The following is a 23574-nucleotide window of genomic DNA, read 5'->3' as shown; positions in this document are numbered from 1 at the left end:
AGACTACAAAAAAGCTTTTATCTCAAATAATGATCAGTTAAGGAGGAAAGTTCAGGACAGGAAAATGGTAGAAGAGCAAAGGAAAGAGTTAATAGTGAGGTGGAAGACAAAATTGAACAAAAAAAGACCAAAAAGATTTACTAAAAAGGTTAGACAGCTAGGGCTAGTTCAAAGTAGACACATTAACCAACTAATGTGGGGAGCTGCACTCCTCAGTTTTCTATCTGTTTGGTAGTTCCATAAGACCTAAATATAAACCTCATTTATCTACCAGTCAAAACTCTATTTTTGATAATATCTAACAAAGGCAAACAATTTCAAACTAACTTACAATAAAATGTTATTACAATTCACAACTGACTGCATTCCTACATACTAACAATGAAATATCAGAAAAAAATCCAACCCCATTTACAACAAAAAGGATAAAATATCTAAGAATAAACTTAACAAAGAAAGTGTGAAAGAATCATGCACTGAAAACTGTAAGACATTGTTGAAAGAAATTGAAGACACAAAGAAATGGAAAGGTATTATGTGTTCATGGATTGGAAGAATTATCATTGATAAAGAGGGTTTTTCACCTAAAGCAATATAGAGATTTTGTGCAATCTCCATCAAATCCCCAAATGTATTTTTCAAAGAAATAGAACAAAAAAAATCCTCCAATTTTTATGGAACTACAAAAGATCCTGAAAAGCCAAAGCAATGCTGAGGGAAAATAAACAAACAAAAAACAGAGCCAGAGGCATCACATCCCCTGACTTCAAACTGTACTACAAAGCTACAATAATCAAAACAGTATGGTATTAGCAGAAAAAAACCAGACAAACAGAAATAGAATTGAGAACCCAGAAATAAACCCACACATATATGGACAGCTGATTTACAACAAAGGAGCCAAAAACACACAATGGAAAAAGGAAAGCCTTTTCAGCAAATGGTGAGGGAAAAACTAAAAAGCCATATGCAAAAGAATGAAACTAGATAGCTATCTGACACCATACACAAAAATTAATTCAAAGTGGAGTAAAGACTTGAATATATATTAGGACCTGAAATATATTCAAGAAAACAGAGGCATTACACTCAGGGACCTTATTCTCAGAGAGGTTTATGTGAACGTGACCCCAAAGGGAAACAAAATAAAAGCAAAAGTAAGTCAATTGGACTACATCAAACTAAATAGTTTCTTCACAGCCCTGGCCATGTGGCTCAGTTGGTTGGAGCGTCATCCTGTAACCTGTAATATACAAAACAAACTCATAGATACAAACAGCAGAATAGTGGTCACCAAAAGGGAAGAGGAAGCAGGAGGAGGATGAAGAGGAGGAAGGGGGTCAAATACATGGCGATGAAAAAAGACCAGACTGTGGACGGTGAGTACACAATGGAGAGTACACATGTATTATAAAGCTGTATAATTAAATTTATGTTATTAACCAATGTTACCCCAATAAATTTAATTTTTAAAAAAGATTGGTGACTCACAATGTTTAAATACTGAGAAAGACCTATAAAGGCTCCTGAATTCCAGATCAATACACCTAATAAATGTTCATTTTAGTATTCAAAAACCATCAACAAAATACTTATTCTTCACTGAAGGCTAGCATGCTTTTTAAAAAAATCAATTAACAGTAATGCATAAATGAAAATATGAAAACAAAGTTCGTACAGTTGTCATCTGTAGACATAACCATGTTCAATAACCAGGAGGGATTGATTCATTCACTCAACAGGGAAAACAATAAGTTAAGATATTTTTGCCATAGGTTAAAATTCACATTAACTTCTTACAAAGAGTCTACAGATTAGGTGAAAAAAGATAGTATCTTAAGGTGTATTTAAAAGAGAATAGCCAATTGTACGAATATGTACTTAAAGAACAAACAGGGATGATTACTTATACTCTGCAGTTTCAAATACTTGCTGTATGAAGGGGAGAACCTCCCAAAAACACCCAGAATAATCTTTTAGATGGCAGACCCCTTGTTGTACAGCCTCCCCCAGCTACGTGAATGTTCTAAGAACCCATCTGTATCAGTGTACCAACTGGCATTCTGTGAGAGGCTACATTCCGCTTCCATGATTTTTTTTTTCTTTTGAAGACTCAATGCGTTTGCTCATTTCATGATGGGTGATTTATAAGCACACCTACTTACACTGTGCTGTGTTCAGCAGTTTTTGAGCAAAAACGTTATGACCCCCATGCCCTCCCCTCCCTATTCACCTGACCTTGTCCTGAACAACTTTTTTTTTGTTTCCCCAGATGAAAAAAGTACTCAAACAGAAACAGTTTGCCAATGTGAAAGAGGTGAAACAAAAAATGGCAAGAGCACGAAAGGCATCAAAATCAATGAGTTCAAAAACTTTTGAGCAGTGGGAAAAAAGTCTCAGTTGGTGCACTGTATCAAATGGGGAGCACTTTGAAGGTGAATGAATTTCAAACATGTAAGAATACACAATTTTTCATAAATAAATTCCTTTTTTGGGGTGCCCCTTCATATTTATAATCTTGGTTCTTTCTCCCATGACTTCAGCAACAGTGTGATTAACCAGAGTGCAGCAAAAAACCCTTTTTGCAGGCTTCAGGAGGTATAAGTATTATATTTACATTTTTAATGTGAATGGCAAGAATAATAAAACATAAAACTTGATCCAACAAATGCAATATTTTAACATTTAAATTTGGCTATAAATAAGGTAAACATAATAAACACTTATTTCTTACTGCAGATTTGTCATAGAAATAAAGGTTCATATAACCATGAATAAGTCAAAGGACTTCATAATCAGATTTTAATTTGATATCATAGTGTTTTTGATATTATATTCTCTTTTATGTTTACTAATAGAATAATCCCACAAATAAGTTATTACACAGGTGTTTAATACAAAAACAATTGTTTTATAGCGGTGTGGGAAAAACTTTATGTGGTAGTATGTACTGATAACTTTCTGAAGCTCGTTTCAGGCGAAGGTTTTTTTATTTGTGTTTTTCTTTGTTTATTTTTGTTGCCATGTTATAATAGACTGGCAAACATGACAGGAAAGAACTTTAAATTTCCATTAATGTAGTGATTTTAAATATCACACTAAAGGTAGAATCTCATTAAAAATCCTACCTCAAATGTATTTAGAAGGAAAAAATCTGTTACCTACCAAAACTTTTGGACTTCTCTTTTGGACTTCTACAAAATACATTCCAGAGAGAGAAGACATACTAAAACAGAAGAGTAATAAATATATATTGTTCAGATAAAAAAACGATCTATCTTTTCAAACTTCCAAAAAGTTTGAAAACAACACTTAAAATATTGGTCCTTTGAATCTATAATGTTATATCCTTTTATAGAAATGAGTTTTAATCTTAATACAAATATAAAAAAAATCTCTAAACTGACATTATCTTAAGAATACACCTAATAATTCTAAATTCCTTTGCTATTAAGGAGCAGACTTAACTTGTTTTACCTTGAATGTAACAACTGCTTCTACCAAGTATGATAAACAAGCTTTGGTTTTAAAATAAAAATAACAACTTTTAAAAACTTAAGAAAGATGTGTCATAATTAACAAAATAATTTTAAGAATACTTTGTAAATAATTCAGTAAGATATTTACATATAATTTAGTTGTCTCTGATATAAAATACACTATGTGTATGTAACAAAGACTGAATATGTATTTTAAAATAAAAGTATGTGGTGGTAGCAAAAACAATTTTTTTAATCTTTCCACATCCAAGCAGAGCAACAGAAATATAAAACAAAACCCATGGACAATATAACATTTAAAATAAAACAAACTACAGGCATCCTCAAACCCCCCAAATATAAGCATGTTAGAAGAAACCACCACCAAGTCATAAGACCCTCATTACTGCAGCTCTTCTGTGGGAGAAACCAAAAAGAAGCCTACTGGGCATCTTATAGATCTGGTAACAGGAGAAACCCAAAATAAGTAGAAATGTTGACAAGCCAATTTGTGACAACTGAAATCAGGAGGGGTTCTGCCACTAATAATAGCAGGTAAATGCAAGGTGTAAGAGGGTCTTAAAAGAGCTGGAAGAGTCTAGCCCCAAAGACTCCTGAAACTGACCAGCCAGGATTCCCTTCCAGAACAGAGTCCCTACACGGAGAACAATCAACTGGTCATCAGATCAAAATGAACAGGATAGAGAAAATCCACAGGGTGGAAAAGAAGTCCAGGTAAAAGTGGGAAAGGGGAAGGGTCAGGATATCTCAAAAAGAAAGTCATCATATTTTGAACATTAGAGAACAAAAGTGACAAATGAGCATAAAGGTAGAAAAACAAAACTGAACCAGGTTCCGTCTAAAAGTTCAGGAAAATGAACTTCACATAAAAATGTGGAACAAAGATATCAAGGTCAAATTCTATGCAATATTGTCATAAATAAAAAAGAGAAAGAGAGAATAAGGAACAGGATATCTCAACAGTCAATAAAACTACACGAGAAAGACAGACCCACAGAATATATAAAACAATTACCTTGTATTTTAAAATGAGATTAATGCCATTAAGAAAATAACACAAATTAAATCGCCCAGGTTGGTGTGGCTCAGTGGTCTGAGTGCTGGCCTGAGAATCAAGGATAGCCGATTTGATTCCCAGTCAGGGCACATGTCTGGGTTGCTGGCCAGGCCCCCAGTAAGAGGGCACATAAGAGGCAACCATACATCGATGTTTCTCTTCCTCTCTTTTTCCCTCCTTTTCCCTCTCTGTAAAAATAAATAAAATCTTTAAAAAAAAAAAGAAAATAGTACAAATTCTTAAAAAAAAATGAACCAGAATTAGATATGGGATAATTTAGGGAAGAATTAAATGAAAGAAAAAAATCTTTTCAGAAATGGAAACTAAACTAAAAGGAACATAGGGGTGAATAAATACAACATGTAATACCTTAAGAGAAATAGATGAAAGTGAAAAATTTAACTCAAAATGAGAATAAAAAAGATTCACAAGAAAGTGATGTATATTGAATATAGGTGAACTCAATGCAAATAACAAGAAATCCAGTCTGCCGGCATGATGGCAGCATAGGAAGACATGACTCGCCTCTTTGCACAACCACATTAAAATTACAACTAAAATATAGAACAGCCATCACTAAGAACTGTCAGAAATCGAGTTGAATAGAAGCCTGACAACTATGGCGTTAAAGAAACTACATCCATCCAGACTGGTAGGAGGCGCGTAGATGTGAAATGGACTGGTTCCTCACTCATGTGTGGTGGATAAAAATTCAGGACAGGTGTCTCAGGAGCAAGGAATCCCAGCCCCATACCAGATACCCCCAGCCCAGGGTTCCTGCACTAGGGAGTTTAGTCCCCACACAACTTCTGTCTGCAAAAAACCAGCGGGGATTAAGTCAGTGGAGGAAACTGCTGAAGCCCCAAGCTGTTCCGCTTAAGGAACCCACACGTAGAGTCACCTACCAGATTCACTCCCTCTGAGCTCCTGCACTGAGATAGCAGCTTAGAAGGCGCCAGTGCTGTAAATGGAGGAACTGAAGTGTCTGGCATCAAGTTGAGCGGAGGCCATTGTTCCTTTTCTAAACCCTCCTCACACAGAGCCGGCAAGCTGGTGGCATATCTGAGACTCCATCAGCCTGGCTAACACTGTTTGACCTGCCTTGGAGATCCCCAGAGACTCTGCCCCACTTGACTTACAGTCCACTGAAGCTGCTTTTCCATATGAATGGCTGGTCTAGGCTCACGCTTCACAAGTTCCTCAATCCTCTCAAATAAGCAATAGCTGGCCTCAGTGAGCCTCAGACCCAGTGCTAGCAGCAAGCCAGCCTCAATTCACAGCTTGGATTCGACTGGGAATCTCCAAGCCCAGAACAAGTAGCAGCCATCTCAGATTGCTTAATAGCTCAGGGAGGGTGGCCCCAGGCAAAACACAGGTGAGGGCTGACCTCGGCCTGCATCACCCAGGAAACCCCAGGGCCAGTGCCTCCAGGGGACAGCTACAGACCATGTCGGAGCACCACAGTCCTGCCCCTGCACAGCTGATCCTTCACAGAGGGTGGAGGTTGATGGTAAGTGGTCACAGCCAATCTTTGCAGCTGACTGGCCTGGGTCAATCCCTCCCATTGATCTGCCAACAGCAGCCAAGTATCAACAAGAGGGGTACTCAGCCCACACAAAGGGTGCACCTCAAGTACCCAACTTGGGTGATAGTGGAGGCTGTGCCACTGGACCCTACAGGACACCTACCACATTAGGCCACCCTACCAAAACACAGAGTCAAAGCAGCTCTTCCTAATACATAGACACCAACATAGGGAAGATGCCAAAATGAGGAGACAAAGAAACATAGCCCAAATGAAAGAACAGATCAAAATTCCAGAAAAAATAACTGAACAAACTGGAAATAAGCAACCTATCAGATACAGAGTTCAAACACTGGTTATAGAGATGATCAAGGAACTTATTGAGGATCTCAACAGCATAAAAAAGACCCAGTCAGAAACAAAGGATATACTAATTTAAATAAAAAACAATTTACAGGGAAACAATGGTAGAGTAGATGAAATAGAAAATCAAATCAATGATTTGGAACATAAGCAAGCAAAAAACAACCTGTTAGAACAAGAGGAAAAAAGAATCCAAAAAAATAAGGATAGTATAAGCATCCTCCCGGACAACCTCAAGATGTCCAAAATTCCCATCATAGGGGAGCCAGAAGGAGAAGAGCAAGAAATTGGAAATCTATCTGAAAAAATAATGAAAGAAAAATTCCCTAATTTGGTGAAGAAAATAGACATTCAGGTCCAGGAAGCACAGACCTGAACAAGATGAATGCAAAGAGGTCCGTGCCAAGACACATCATAATTAAAATGTCAAAAGTAAAAGATAAAGAGAGAATCTTAAAAGCAGCAAGAGAAAAGCAGTTAGTTACCTACAGGGGAGTTCCCACAAGACTGTCAGCTGATTTCTCAAAAGATACTTTGCAGGCTAGAAGGGGTTGGCAAGAAATATTCAAAGTCATGAAAAGCGGGAACCTATAGCCAAGATTACTCTACCCAGCAAAGCTATCATTTAGAATTGAAGGGCAGATAAAAAGCTTCCCAGATAAGAAAAAAATTAAGGAATTACTTGTCACTAATCCATTATTATATGAAATGTTAAAGGGGCTTATTTAAGAGAAAGATCAAAACTATGAACAGTAAAATGGCAATAAATCATATCAATCAGCAATTGAATCTAAAAAAATAAACTAAGCCAACAAGAACAGAGACAGAATCATAGATACAGGGAGGTTTTTGATGATTGCCAGATGGGAAAGGGGTGTCAGGGAAATGGGTGAAGAGGTGAGGGGGTTTTGAAGTACCAATAGGTAGTTACAGAATATCCATGTGGATGTAAAGTACAGTGTAAGGAAATGGAGTAGCCAAAGAACTTATACGCATGACTCATGGACATGAGCAATGGTGGGCAGATTGCCTGAGGGAGAGGGGAGTGCCAGGTGGAGTGGGGAAGGCAAAAGGGGAAAAATCAGGACAACTGTAATAGTGTAATCAATAAAATATAATTTAGAAAAAGAAATCTAGAAGAAAACCAAAGCAAGGGAAAAGAAGAAATACTACAGTAATAATTCAAGTCAATGTTCTTGAAATTAAAAGAGAATGTAAAATTACATAATGAAAGAACATAATGCATATCTGAGGATATTAACACTGAATAATGCCAGCACATATTCTAGCAAAAATTACTGGAGTGAAAGGATGAACAACACATGGCCACGTATAGAAGCAACAGTGTCATTGCCTTCCTCAGATATCACTGATTCCAATCTGCTGTCATTTTTGTCTGTCTTTCTCTCATGCATTTCCACTTGTGATCAAGACTCTACATTAAACTTGGAGTTAGAAAGAAAAAAAAATACTTTAAGATTGATAAAGAAAAACGGGTGGGAAAAAACCAAATCATGTCTGCTTAAACAAAGAATACTAAATACTGTATTTGCCATTGTTCCCCTACAAAAGTCTACTAAAATGACAAGTAAAGAGACTGAAAGAACTAACCCATTTAGAAAGACAGAAAAGAACCTAAATGCCCATCAGTAGATGACTGGATCAAAAAATTATGGTACATATACACAATGGAATACTACGCAGCAGAAAGAAAAAAAGAAGTACTAAACTTTGCGACAGCATGGATGGAACTGGAGAGCATCATGCTAAGCGAAATAAGCCAGGGGGCGAAAGACAAATACCATATGATCTCACCTATAAGCGGAACCTAACCAACAATGCAAAGAAGCAAGGAAAATATGACCAGCAACACTGAAAGGAAAAGAAATCAACAGAGACAAGAGGGAAGGGGGGGGCAGGGAAAGGGAAGGGAAGGGGAAAGTCAAGGAACATATAGCAAGGACTCATGGACAAAACCAAAGGGGAAGAGCTGAGGGAGGGAAGGTGGGAGGGGGCAAGGGAAAGAGGTGGGGGGAAGGCAGAGACAAATGTATTTAAAAAGTAAATAAATTAATTAAAAAAAAAAAAAAAGAAAGACAGACAGAAAAGAGAAGGCCGATTGGTTAAGAAAATTTTGGAGCCCTGGAGAGTTAGCTCAGTTGGTAAGAGTGTCATCTCGATATGCCAATGCCTTGGGTTAGATCTTCAGTCAGGGCACACACAAGAATCAACCAATGAATGCATAAATAAATGGAACAACCAACTGATGTTTCTCTTTCTCTCTAAAACTAATACATACAAATTTTTTTTAATTTAAAAAAAGAGAAAATTTAGAAGATGAAGCACAAATAAATTAATGGAATTGACCCAGCAGATGAAGATTGAAACCTAAAGGTCTATAGGAAATTGGGAAGCAACTTGATTCTAAACACAAGCCCAAGTAATGCTCAGTAATGAAGATTCCACATTCCTTCTAGACAGACTACAGTGGGTAAAACATGAATGCTGGTCTTCATTCACCAATTCCACAGACGACTCTAGCAAAGTTGAAGCATGAGATTCTAAACTCAGGCATCCCAAGCAGAGTTTAGAGCAGGGTTAATCTATAACATGGGGATTTAGTAAAAAGCCTTCAGAGTGAACTGTGGACATCCTCGGCCAGCCCCAGAGAAAAGTGAATTCTACCAGTTAATGAGCCTCATCCATAGAGAGCTGCTACTCAGCTTTTTAGTATCTTACATACACACGCACACCCTTCCTCCCTCCTCCCTCCCTCCCTCTCTCTCTCTCTCTCTCTCTCTCTCTCTGTGTCTCTCTCTGACACCTCGGTACTCATCATTAATTCCAGAACTTGTGATGACTGTCAAAACTGATGAGTACCTGAATGATGAAGCATTTTCTCTTGCAGGGTGGTGTCGTGACTCCAAGTTCTAGCAAATGTGATGAGTCCCGAGCAAGCTCCGGTGTTGAAATATTTTTTTTTTTCTCATCGAAATGTGATGAGTACAGGCTTTGAGGCGTTCTGAAGCCGATGAGTACCGAGGCATGACTGTATATATATATGAAAGCAGCCAAACATCACCAAAGAGTTAAGGAAATTTGAGAAACATCACAGAGAGAGCAAAACAAGAAAAAAAAAATACCTCAAGGGAAATGGAAGGCAAAAAATAAAACTTGAAAATAAGCACTAAAATTAACATCCTCAGAGAAGTAAAATGTTACATCCATGAAACTGTCAAGCAAAGGCTAAAGCCAGGGCCAAGCAAGGCCTGTCAGATGTAACTGGTAAAGAAAAACAATGAGCTCTTTTTAGATTCAGGCAGCTTATTACTTGCATAGACAATGAAAAAAAAGAGTAGTCAAAGGTGCCACATCCCCATGGCCCTTGTAAAGGGTAACAACAAAGTAAAAGATGGAAGAGAATTGATGGGACACCCTGTTGCTAAGGAGCTAATGCAGCTAAGCAACTTCATAGCCTGCAGCTGTGCCCTAAGTGTGACAACATACGAAAGTCTCATATCTCAAAGGAACCAGAGGCAGATGGGAAAACTGCTTCAACACATCCTACGGAAGATAGGGAGCCTCACTCAAGACAAAAAGGTAGTCCTGGTGCGGCTCAGTTGGTTGGAATGTCATCCTGTAAACCAGAAGGTCGAGGGTTTGATTCCTAGTTAGAGCACATGGCTAGTTTGCCAATTCAATCCCCATTCAGGGTGTGGGTGAGTGTAAGGATTAAAAAAAACAACAAAAAGGTAGATGAGAAAATGAAAGTGTGTGACGGGTCCTCACAAGACTGCCTGTGTAGTCATGCTCTGGGAGGATCACAGGGTGTCGCACCAAGACCAAGGCTAGGCAGAGGGCCACGCTCTGCCTGTGTGGCCTAACGGGATATGTGCAGGGTCACTGTACACCAGGACAGAGCCATTGCCCTACAGACACAAGGACATAATGTTATTTTTAAAAGAGAATATTCAGTGAATAAGATATAAAACGATTTTTTGAATATGATAAGGATTTTTTTTTTAAATCATTGGAAGAACTGGAAGAGAGTATCAAAAAAATGTACAGGAAAGTGGAAAATAATGATGGAAACAGACAGTAAGAAGCATTTGAGATTTTGCTTCCTGAATATTGTCATCAATTTGGCTCAAATAAACTCTTATAAAATAAAAATAAGAAATTTAAAAACTAGGCCTAAATATCTTAATAAAAGGAGTTTCAGAAGCAGATATTAGAAAGAAGTAGAGGGAAGGGAACTTACCCAAGAAGCAATATTTAAAAACTTCCCAGAACTGAATGACATAAATTTACCCCCTGAAAGAGTCCATCAATGATCAACTTAGTGAAGGAAAAAAGATCCACCCAACAGTTTCTGATTTGAGGACTAGGATGGAGCCTGAAGAAAAGGTGAATTGATCACTTCTGGTGTACACTTTCCCAGCTTTGCCTGGCAGGGTTTTCACATGGTCAGGGTATGAGACAGAAAAGAAGGGTATCAGGAGTAGTATCTTAAAAAACAACAAACAAAACAAACAAACAAAAAACCCTGACACATCATCAATTAACTTCAGAATACTGGGAATAAAGATAAAATCCTAACAATTTCCAAAAAGAAACAAACAGGACACTATAAGTAAAAACAATCAAAATGACAAATGAATTCTCAACAGATTTGGTGAAAGTTGGAAGGCACTGGTGCAATGCTGTAAAGTTCAGGACATTAATTTCCAGCTTCAATGTCAACACTCACAATGTTTCAACTGAGTGTTGAAACAGGTATGCTGCCAAAATGAGAGACTAAACTAAAACAGGAAGACAGAAGATTCAGGAATGGAATATCCAACATGAGAGGTGAAGAGCAACAATCCAGATTAGTGAGGAAGAGAGATCCAGGAGGAATCTCTTATAGGAAGGAAAAAAAAAAAAAAAAAAAAAAAGACTGTACGATCGATGTTCTTCATCGTACTGAGAAGAAAGTTATACTTCTGGAAAAAAACAGTGTAAGTTGATGATTACTAGAAAACACTGAGCAAATGAAATAATAATGTTGTTATTCCAAAAAATTTATAACAAAAATTGGTCCAAAAGAGGAATTACAGGGGAGCCCAGTTAAGAATAGCGTTTACATAGTTATAAAGTATAAATATCAAATGCTACCTTAACCAAAAAGTGCACTGTAACTGCACTGTATGGAAGGATGAGGGAGGAAGGTATGTGTCTAGGAAAGAGGTAGAACAGAGCTGAACCTTCATATTCCAAAATAGATCAACAGATAAAATCTAAAACAATATCAAAAAATAATTACTTAAAAATAGACATAAATGGAAAAAAATAGCTAAAAGATTTGAAAGTCATTACTTCTCAGCAAAAGCTGGTGCAAAAAGAGTAGAAGAACAAAGTACTATTTTTCAGTATAAGCCTTGGGAAAAGTGTTTTTTGGCTTTTTTTTTTTTTACTTAACATTATTTATGTATTATTTTGAAATAAATAAAACAATAACGTAAAGATAACCTAAGTTTATGGGCCGAAGTGAGTAATTCTAGACAGTGTACTTACCAAGTGATCCTGGTAAAGAAAAAAAAATGAGATATGAAATGGATTAGTTCATTTTGAATGGGGGAAAGTAGGGAAGATTCAAGAAATATTTGAACTTAAGAGTTCCCTAAATTTCCCAAATTTTTATGGTACTTGAATCACAAAATACTATAGCAGAAAGAAATCTTATATATTGGTTAATAACTTACTTCCCTCATTTAAGTGTTACTTGTCCAAGGTTACAGTTGGCCAGACTCAGAACCTTCTGCTCTTTTTTTTTTTAAATTATTTTTTCAAATACATTTGTCTCTGCCTACCCCCCACCACTTTCCCTTGCCCCCTCCCTCCTTCCCTCAACTCTTCCCCTTTGGTTTTGCCCATGAGTCCTTGCTATATGTTCCTTGACTTTCTCCTTCCCTTCCTTCCCTCTTGTCTTTGCTGGTTTCTTTTCTTTTCAGTGTTGCTCGTCTTATTTTCCTTGCATCTTTGTATTGTTGGTTAGGTTCCACTTATAGGTGAGATCATATGGTATTTGTCTTTCGCCCCCTGGCTTATTTTGCTTAGCATAATGCTCTCCAGTTCCATCCATGCTGTCGCGAAGTTTAGCAGTTTTCTTTCTGCTACGTAGTATTCCATTGTGTAAATGTACCATAGTTTTTTGATCCAATCATCTACTCATGGGCATTTAGGTTGCTTTCAACACTTGGCTATTGTAAATTGTGCTATGAACATTGGGGTGCATAGGTTCTTTTGAATTGGAGTTTGGGGATTCTTAGGGTATAGTCCCAGCAGGGGAATCACTGGATCAAATGGCAGTTCCATTTTCAGCTTTTTGAGGAAATTCCACACTACTTTCCACAATGGCTGCACCAGTCTGCATTCCCACCAGCAGTGTACTAGGGTTCCCTTTTCTCTACAGCCTCGCCAGCACCTGTTGTTTGTTGATCTGTTTATGATGGCCATTCTGACCGGTGTGAGGTGGTACCTCATGGTGAGAACCTTCCGCTCTTAACTCTCACTCTTTTCATTGCATCACAATGCTTTTTAAAATAATGATTAAATAAATACCAATGAAACGTTTCTGAGTTCCTACTGTTTATTCATTAGCACTTCTGTGTTTGAAAGAGGGAGTCCACTTGAAGATAAAGAAAATGTGAAGATATCTAGGAGTTTTAAGTTAAAGTATATTGGTCTTTTTAAGAATTTAACAGATAAAATAAAGGAAAAGTATCTATAACTGAACTCTTTTCTTATTTTTTTTATGATGGAACAGAACTGAGAATTTTTAAAACTTTTAGGCTGCCAGCTATATTTGGCCCGAATTATGGGTTCACTCCTATTTTATCTATCTTGAAAATGGCATTTAAAAGATATGTAGCCCTGGCTGGTGTGGTTCAGTGGACTGAGTGCTGGCCTGCAGGACCAAAAGGTTGCCAGTTTGATTCCCAGTCAGGGCACATGCCTGAGTTGCAGGCCAGGTCCCCAGTTGAGGGCAGAGAGGCAACCGATCAATGTTTCCCTAGCACTCGGCTGTTTCGCTCCCTCCTCCCTTCCTCCCTCTCTAAAAATAAATAAAATCTTTAAAAAGTAAAAATAAAAAATAAAAATAAAAAATACTTAAAGGGTGGGGCAAAAGTAGGTTTACAGGAGAGCACACGAAAATTTATTCTTGTATTATTTATTAACTATTGTATTATTTTCCATATGAACAAATTTAAACCAACTTTTGCCCCGCTCTGTTATTTAACTGCAATTTATATTACTGTTCAAATGACTCCGAACACCTCTACTCAGATAGCTAATCATGCTCTATGATAACGATTTGTTTAAAGTAGGTTTTGGCAACAAGACATATTCAAAACAATACATTGCCTGACAGTTTTAAGGACTTGAAAGTGTTCAACAAAAGGATTTGGAGAGTTTAGGTGATTTTTCATAATTAGTATGTTACACAGGTAACATGGTAATAGGTTTTTAAAGATCTATCTAAGTGTGTAAATTAGTAGAAACACTGAAAAGTGGCCAATGTCTAATGAAGAGGACCCATTATCAGTTGCCACCTATCATTCTAGATTTGGGTCAAGTTCCTAGTCAAATACCAGGATTGCTTTAAGTGGAAAATTAGGCTGCCAAATTTTTTTCTCTTTTAATTTTAATTAAACATTGTCTAGAAATTTTCCTTATCTTGGCAAAAAAGAGGAAGAGTTAGACATAAAAGGAAGCAACATCCATATCTTTTTAGTCAGTCTATTTTACACTAAAATCTATACTGTAACATTCCTGAGTTTAAGATTCTGAACAAGACTAAACACCACAAAGGTAATCAATAAATACCTGTGAGCTGATGGTTTAAATAACAGCATCAGATCAATATATGTTATTTTCTCATTACTTAGGCATGTCCAATACAAACTTATCTTTATTCTTTAAAGCCATTCATTTTCAAAAAGCTCTCCTGTCTTTCAACATTAAAAAAGAAAAAAAAATTGAGTAAACGTTGATTTTCCAAGTAGGACTCTTATGTAGCCTCTAATTTGTTCAGCGCATTCTACCTCATACATACCAACCCTAGTCAAATATTCTCTAAACCATTCTGCACACTGAATACAGCAGACGCACAATGCTTCATGAAGGTGGTGACTTTAATCAGTTACAAAACACTCAGACCTTTTTCTATTCCTCTATGTTTAATCACACACACATGTCATCTACTGCATTTTATAATTATTAAGCAGCATTAGTTTATTCTGCACTGCTGTATTATTTTAAGTTAAAATAGAAAATTTATTTTACTATAATCAATGCTTTACCTTGAAGCAATTAAGTACAAGAACTCACTATTTAAATCATATTCATGTTTGCTAGTCTAAGAGAAGCTTTTCAAATGATACATCAGAAAGATATAGGGAGAAAAGAAAAAATGACAAGGTTATTTGAAGTCTTGTTCAGGAACAAAAAAAAGAATTTTAACTGCAACTCTAATATTTTATAAATACTCTCTATTTCCCTAATATATCTTCTAAAATTTTTATATACAATTAAGCCAGCTAATAAAACACAATCTCAGCAAGTTTTATGCTCAAGGAAAATCCTCATACAGCATTAGTAAAGCCCAGCTTATAAATAAAATATACTATAATTGTGAGCAAATATAAAAACAACAGTTTCAGATTTATATTTTAGGAAAAAAAACAATTTATTTTAACTTAAGAATCTCTACCTAAATTTATTTTGGTATCAAACAGCTACAATTAGTGATGGGGCAAAAAACATCCATAATTGTGGCAAGATGTTAATTATTTACAAAAACTATACAAAATCATATTATAACATCAACTTAACAAAGCTTCCTGAAATTAACTTTGCTTTTGGAAATGTACCAAAAGTCTTCAAATCCAGACTGACAGTCTTTATTATTTTTAATTCATGGAATTATAGCACAGCAGATCTTCAAGCAAAAACACTAGATGAAAGCCTGTATGATAAAACATTCTCCTTTTCCTGATAGCTTGGAATGGAAATGAAAATGTGTTCCCTTTCTAGTGAAGAAAAACAACTGAACAAAGTGTCCAATAATAATATCAAATGCCTCATAGAATGGCTTATCTGCTGGAATTAAATTTGGGCAATTATTCTACATTGTTAAAAATTACCTTACATTAAGGCTTTTTTATTTTATAAAATAAGTTTTATCTTAGCCATTTTGGATCTCTAAACCTTACAAAAATTTTACTTGGTTTTTACCAGTAAATCCACAACCATATAAGGTATGTATATTCAAGACAATTCATATTTTCAAAGTGCATACTAGCATAACTAAATTTCTTAAACTGTTAACAAATCTAGGAGGAATAATTTAATATTTCACTGCTAAATATAGGTAGCCTTAAGAGCAACATGCTTGGTCAATTTTTCTTAACCTTTTAGGTTTGGTGACAAAACATTTAAAAATAAAAAAATTACTGCAACTCTGTTAATGGCTTTTCAGATGTTAATCTGCAGTTTATATAACAAAGTATCCAATTATCCAATGGTATTTGCCATGAACTCATAAAACAACACATTTATAATATAAAAGTAACATCAATGAAAAAATTCATATTACCTAATATGGGTTACATGAGAAATATCATATAAGACCCAAAATAAACTTCAGGTACAAAATTATACCATGTGGCTTTGTTCAAACACACCAAAAATTTAGGTTCAAGTTAAATAACTAGGCTGGCTTTTTTATATCACCAGCTTTCATGAGGGCTTTAATAGCTCTTGCCCTCATCTCAAGTTCTAGCAGCTCCAGCTGCTGTGCAGAAGGCTGAACATCTTCTGGTGGAGGAACAGTGAGGGTGGCGGCTTTGGGTTCCGCTGGGTTAGACTCTGCCAGCCCCAGAATCTCATTCACGCTTTTTTCAATGTCTTTCTCCAGGTCATCTATCTGAGCAGCTTCACTTTGGACTGTATTTTCTGGAACCTCGGGTGCTGCCGTTTCTTCATTGCATGGGCCTTCAATGTCGCTGTCATAAGCATCTGCATTTATACTGAGTACATCACTATCTTCCCCTTTGCCTGCAACAAAAATAAAGGGGGAAAGATCATGTCACATCACTGCCCTGGTCAAAATTTCCTTTCTGTTTGATTCAAGGGCTGCTTTGACCCTACCTCCCACCATGGAGTCCCAAACACATTCCATAATCCCTATCCCACTGACTCAACATTGATAACAGGTCTGATTTAATGTAAATTTTAATGTATTTTTCATTCCAATTTATGACATGCAAGCACTGCAAAATTTATACCATCATATGGAGTTCCATGATCTATTTTCCTAAAGTGTCATACCACTTTACACCATGGTGAAGCTTCTACATTACAAATTGAAAACTATCATTGGAAACCCCTTGGATAGGGTACTGCTTTTTACTGAAGTAAAATTCCATTCTAGAAAGAGTTTAAAACACTTTGCTTTATAAACTAAAAAAAGCAAAAATATTGGTAAGCTGGATACCATATACAATGCAATTATCCCAAACCTTTATATATGCCTTTTCAAACACTTTGTATTAAATCAATATATTAAGGAGAATGCCTAAGGCCATTTTCTAAGATAAAGTTTTTCATCAAAATAATTTTAATTAATAAATACACCATAATTCTTAAAAATGCATTTGTTATAAAACTTTTATAACTGATAAGAAAATGAATATAAATGCAGATTATCGCTCTCAACCACTATGGCCTTGGACATCGCTCAAGTCCAGGTCGTATTTACAACTCTGGGTGCTCACTTGTACTTCCAATCTATTTATCCTTTAAATTCTAATATGTTAAAAAAAAGTTATAATCCCCAAAACATTATGATCCCCAAAACATTAACTTTCTTACCTTCCTTACAAGAGAGAAAACTTATTTACAAAACAGGTTGACAAATGGAAAATTCTGATAATAGAATGTATAGGAGGAACATAAACAACTCTACTCCATTGGTTTATAATAAATGATTTACTGACCTTCACTGATCCCTTTATATCTTAACAATTCAAAAACGTCTCTCTATTCCAAAATTAAAGTGAAAAATGAATAAAAAAATTATGTGTTCACAAACAGATCTTGTTTTTTTAAAAAAAGGTTGCAATTTTAATTATTTGGTGCCAATGAATATTTTACATATCCCTCCAAAGCAATATGTATTCCCAAACAGCCACATTATTTCCAAATAGCCCTCTGTGTAAAAAAAAAAAATAAGGTTCCATATAAGTATTCTAATTTAAGATAAAAATGAATTTAAGAAAAAGTGCTGGTGAGGCTGTGGAGAAAAAGGAATCCTGGTGCACTGTTGGCGGGAATGCAGACTCGGGCAGCTGTTATGGAAAACAGTATGGAATTTCCTCAAAAAACTAAAAATGGAACTGTCTTTGACCCAGCAATTCCACTGCGGGGACTATACCCTAAGAATCCTGACACACCAATTCAAAAGAACCTATGCACCTCAATGTTCAAAGCAGCGTTATTTACAATAGCCAAATGCTGGAAACAGCCTAAATGTCCATCAGTAAATGAGTGGATCAAAAAACTACGATACATTTACACAACGGAGTACTACACAGCAGAAGGGAGCTTCTACCCTTCACGACAGCATGGATGGAACTGGAGAGTGTTATGCTATGTGAAATAAGCCAGGCAGTGAAAGACAAATACAATATGATCTCACCTATAAGTGGAACCTAATCAATAAAACAAACAAATGAGCAAAAAGGAACGAGAGACATGGAAATAAAGGACAAATTGACAGTGACCAGATGGAAAAGGCGAGGGGGATAACATGGGAAAGAAGGGGAACATATACAAGGACACATGGACAAGGACACTGGGGAAGGCATTATGGGATAGAGGGAGAGTCAGAAAGCTGGGATACCTAAGTCCTAAACCCACCTCTGCTATTACATATATGATTATGGGCAAATCCCTTACCTTACAGAGTTTGTATTCTGTAAATATTAAGGCAAATTGTTCTATGACATCTCTAAAGTCCAAATAAACCTTGACATGTCCTGTAATATTCTACTTGTCAGTAATTCAGGCTATCAGAAATATGAGGGAGACCCCAAAAAACCCCCGAATTTATTTATAAAAAATTGTGTATTTATTCTTGTAAGTTTAAACTTCAGTCATCGTATAAGTACTCTACATTCGACGAAATACACCTATCAAGATGTTTTTCCCACTGTTCAAAAGAGTTTTTGAGTCTGTGGGCTTTGATGCCTTTTAGTGTTTCTGCTGTTTTTTGTTTCACTTCTTCCACATTGGCAAAACATTTCCTTTTGAGGACTTTTTTAATCTGGGGAAACAAACAAACAAAAAGGTCATTCAGGGCAAGATGGGGTGAATAGGGAGAGTGGGGTATGGGGGTCATGCCACTGTTGGTCAAAAACTGCACTCAGCAGGGTATGGTCAGCTGGGCTTGTAAATCACCCATCAAGAAATGGGCAAACATGTTGAAAGAATCTTCAAAAACAATTCACTGAAGCCAAATACAGCCTCTTACAAAAACGCCAGCTGGTACACTGATACAGATGGCTTCCTAGAACATTCACCTAACCACACAAAGCCTGTACTACAAGGGGCATGCCTTCCGGAAGATAATCCCATTTTGGGGGGTGGGGGGCCCCTCATAGTTCTGATGCATAAAATGAAAACATATGTAATGTTATGAGTGACTGAATGCTTGTGATTTCTTGATAGTAGCTTATTAAATTAAGCAAGACAAACCCTAGAACATGGAATAATTAAATATTTGTCTAAATTCCTGCTAAATAAGCACACTTATCTAATTCCCCTACTTATCAAGAACCCACTGAAGTGATAGATATATTTATAAATAACAGTATAAAAATTATAAGATAACTGAGGATTTATACTACATATGTGAAATGCTGACCTGTTTCAACCTTTTGCCCACGTCTTTAGTTATTTTTTTAAACATATCTAAACATTGTATATATTCTTAGTTGTCCTATTTAACATTTTAAAATTGTCTGCTCCTTCTTAAATTAGAAAACGCTCAACAATTAAAATTTCTAATCAAGAAAATGCAAATTAAAGTAAGATATTACACTTTACTCAGTAAAAAGCAGGAATTTTATCAATCTGGAAAAAAATAAATTGGTAGGATGGAAAAATGTTCAAAATGTATTGTTAAATCAAAAAAGGAAGATCAAGAATGATAATCATGTATGTTAAAAATAACAAATTAATAGTGGTTACTTCTTTGGAGGGGAGTAAAAGTAGAGGAGAAAGTAAGATTTCCAATTTTACTCTATGAACACTATATATTTCTTCAATCATTTCCAGTATTATAACCTTGTAAAAAGTTTAAAAAGAAAAAATAAAATCATAGTATTGGATAACAATAAAGAGTGTCATCTAAAAAGAAAAATTTCAGGATATTTAAAAAATACAGATGGACAGAATGTAATTGACAGAAAAGTAAAAGCAAAGCAAAACCACAAAGACACCACAGATTAGAAAATCTTGGAAGCAAAGAAGAGTTAGCTGTAGAACAAAGAGCAATGTAATTAAAAACTAAATTCAGAATAGTTGAGCCATTTGAACCTTCCCTTGTTTCCTTCCTTTTTCCTGCCACATGCCAAACACTCTAATGGGAGTGCTATTTTTATTATATTAAAGAAAGAGCCCTGGCTGGTGTGGCTCAGGGGATTGAGTGCCAGCCTGCCAGCTGAAAGGTCTCTGGTTCAATCCCTGGTTGGGGCACATGCTTGGGTTGTAGGCCAGGTCCCCAGTTGGGGGGCATGTGAGAGGCAACCGATTGTTTCTCTTGGACTTTGATGTTTCTGTCCCTTTCTCACTCCTTTCCCCACTTTCTAAAAATACAGAGATCTGTTAGAGGAATAGATCCAAACAACTACTAAATAAACCCAAATCACCTACCAGAGAAACTCAGTTACAAGGAATGGGTGACCCAGATGAACAAAGAAAGAAATAAAGAAAATTTAGGGATCAAAAGATAACCTACTGGGCTGGGGTGGGGGAGGGAGGTGGGACTGGAGAGTTTATTGGGTATCCTCAGAGAGGTGGAAGTAGACACAGCAGCCATGAAACATACACCGTGCAACAAAAAACCCCCAGAGAACAAGAAATTTAAGAGATGTCAGAATTTAAAAAGTTATCAAAAGCAAGTATTCAATGGTTGCTGGAAGATAATGTTAAAAACAACTTTCAAAATGTAGAAAAAATATATATAAAGTATGCAATACAAGTTGAAAGTTGAGGACAAATGCTAAATCCAACCTAATATATTAATTCAACAAATATTCCTGAGCACCCACTTACATGAAACAAACTTTTAAACATCAAGGAAATAGCAGTGAATAAAAAAAAAGTCCCTGCCTTATATCTAAGTCATAGGAGAGACAGTATAAATAAATAAACATCAGATGCTATGAAAAAACTAAAGCAGGATAAGAAGATGGTAGTAGCAGAATGCCTTCACCGGGGGTGATTATTGTGATCTGATAAGGTAACATTTGAGCAGAGGCTTGAATAAAGTGACAGGACAAGTCAGAAAGCAATAAAGAGAGAGTGGAGAGGGAAAATAAAGAAATAAGAAAACTAATCTAGAAGAAAATTGATCTAAGGTGAAGAAGGTCTTCACACAGAAAAAGGGCTTGCAAAAGGGCACAGCATCAAACCTAGGATGCATCCAGGAAAATATCACAACTTGATATTGAATCTTTTTTTTTTTTTTAATTCTTAATAGTGCCCAGAGTGGGGGAAAAACCTAGATTACCAACTAAAGCTAGTTTCAAGGAATCACGAGAATCACAAGTAGTATTATCAGCCACTGTGGACAAAATATCTCAATGGCTATTAATATGACAATACCAAAAGAGAAGTCATGAATGCCTCCTTATGGAAGAACACGACATTGCTTCTAAATATTCTTGTCCAAAAACTGAGCATGAAGATGATCAAGTCACTATATCTGACTACCAATTTACAGAAAATACAGGAACGTTAAATGAAACACTGATATACAACCAACCATGGACAACAGGGTAGTGACTGCTGGGGGGAGGGGGGCATACGGAGACTAAATGGTAATGGGAAAATATAATAAAGTTTATATATTAAAAAAAAAGAAATGCAATCACCAATATTCAGACTGAGAAACTAGCATATACCCAGTTTCTTCAAGAAATAAAGAGCAGAGAGGGAGGGTGAGAAAGGAAGAAGGACAAGAGTACAGATTAAAAATAGATTTACTATCAACCAATTGCAATTTAGGGACCTTATCTAGATCCTGATTCATACACATATAGTTTAAAATACAGGACAATCAGAAATCTGAACACTGGATATCTGAGGATTAAAAATGTGTATTTTAACTCTGCAACCCCCAAGGATAAAATGGATCTAGACAACAATAAACAGTTACTAAAGCCCTTAGGTGTAATACTGACATCATCTGAACCAATCAGTCATTTTAAAAAAATGTTTATTAATTTTAGAGAAGAAGAAGGGAGAAAGAGACATCGATGCGAAGAGAGACATATTTATTGGCTGCCTCCCATATGCTTCCAAACACCTGAGTCACACTGGCCAGGGCCAATCAATCCTTCATGTCATAAGACCACCAATGACTACATCTAGGTTAGGTCTGAACTTCTCTGAATATCTGATATTAAATGTTACTTTTTTAGGAGGTATGATTATGTTTAAAATGAGATCTCATCTTTAAGAGATACATAAATATTACAACATTTTCAGATGAACGGAAAAGATATTCAAGATTTGCTGTAAAATATTCTAGGGTTGTGATGGCAGTTAGAGGTATGAATGAAAAAAAGATTGCCATAGGATAATAATTGGGAGTTAACATTCCTGCTTTCTTTTCTATTTTTGTTTGAAAATTTTTGAGATAAAGTTTTTAAAAAAAGTTAATTTCCATTTAGAGACCTAAACAACATTTTTAGAAATGTTAAAAAATATGTATATATTCTGGAGAACATAAAAAAATTGAAACTCAGTATTTCTACCAGACAGTAATAGTGCTGGTTACTGAAAGGGTTAAATTATTTGTATCCTCATTTAATTAGTTTTTCATACCTGATTTTAAGTTATTCACATTCAGTGGATGGCAGAAGAGTGGAAGTCATACTGACCTGCTCCCAGTACCAACCTCAAATACCAACTAAATTGTGGAGAAATCACCTGGAATGGACAACTGAACAATAGTGAGAGAGGAGCCTTGTAACCTCAGACACACAGAAGAATCAGCTTTAGCACAACCTAACTGGTAAGGAGTGCAGGCGGGCAGGGTGCCCACAGGCAGCAGCACTAGATGGATATTAAAACAGCCAGTTGGATCCCCCTGAGAAGAGCAGGGTCTAAGCCATAAGTGGGGATCTCCAGCCTACAGCACCAGAGCCCAAGAAGCACACAGAAAACAGCCAGCTGTGACAAGTGGCAGGGCTGCTCTCTGCAGAGATAGGCGGCTGGAGATGCAAAGGGCCGCTTAAAGGGCCAACACATAAATTTTTATTTGCAGCCACTTACCTTGGTCTCCGGTAAAGGCGGGGGCAGAATGGACTTGACACGCCTGAGGGGAGACTGGAGAAGGAAGCTTTGGGGGGAGGACTGAGAGAGTAGCCAGCAGGGATCCCAGTGATGACTCATCCCCGAGATGGCAGCAGCCATCAGGCTCAGGCAGACCATTCCCCTGAGTGGCAGAAGTGTGAGAGGACCCAACAACTCCACCCCCATGAAGGACTCTGCCCTGCCCTGTGATGTCTAAGGTGCCTGCTGAGAGCACAGTGACTAGATTAACAGCTGAAGGAGAGAGCCACAGACAGTATATTCAACAGACTGCCTAAGGTCAGACAGAGTCAACATCTGACATCATCAGAGGCAGATCCAGAAAGAAAAAAAAAAACAGCAGTCTCCTACCATAAAAGTTCATAACACAAAGTCAGGAAAATCAAGACAGATAAATTTAAGAAGCAGAAGCAAAAAAGACAAGTCTCACAAATAATGGGAAGACAGAGAAACACCTCCCAGTTGAAGGGAAAGGAGGAATC

General features: G+C 36.5%; 1 protein-coding gene across 1 annotated transcript in view; it reads right to left on the bottom strand.

Moving 5' to 3' along the window:
- Positions 1-15028: 15028 nt before the first annotated feature.
- The window catches only part of CAAP1 (caspase activity and apoptosis inhibitor 1), a 53201-nt gene continuing 44655 nt past the window's right edge, over positions 15029-23574 (bottom strand). Inside the window, exon 6 of the mRNA XM_054588139.1 lies at positions 15029-16546. Coding sequence (XP_054444114.1) covers positions 16200-16546 — 347 coding nt within the window. The 3' untranslated portion in view covers positions 15029-16199. The remainder of the gene's footprint in view (positions 16547-23574) is intronic.

Source organism: Pteronotus mesoamericanus, unplaced genomic scaffold, assembly GCF_021234165.1.
Source record: "Pteronotus mesoamericanus isolate MK-2021 breed Mesoamerican mustached bat unplaced genomic scaffold, CSHL_Meso_final contig_124, whole genome shotgun sequence".
NCBI lineage: Eukaryota > Metazoa > Chordata > Mammalia > Chiroptera > Mormoopidae > Pteronotus > Pteronotus mesoamericanus.
Note: the sequence above shows the minus strand (reverse complement) of the source record. Positions and strands in the feature narration are given on the sequence as shown.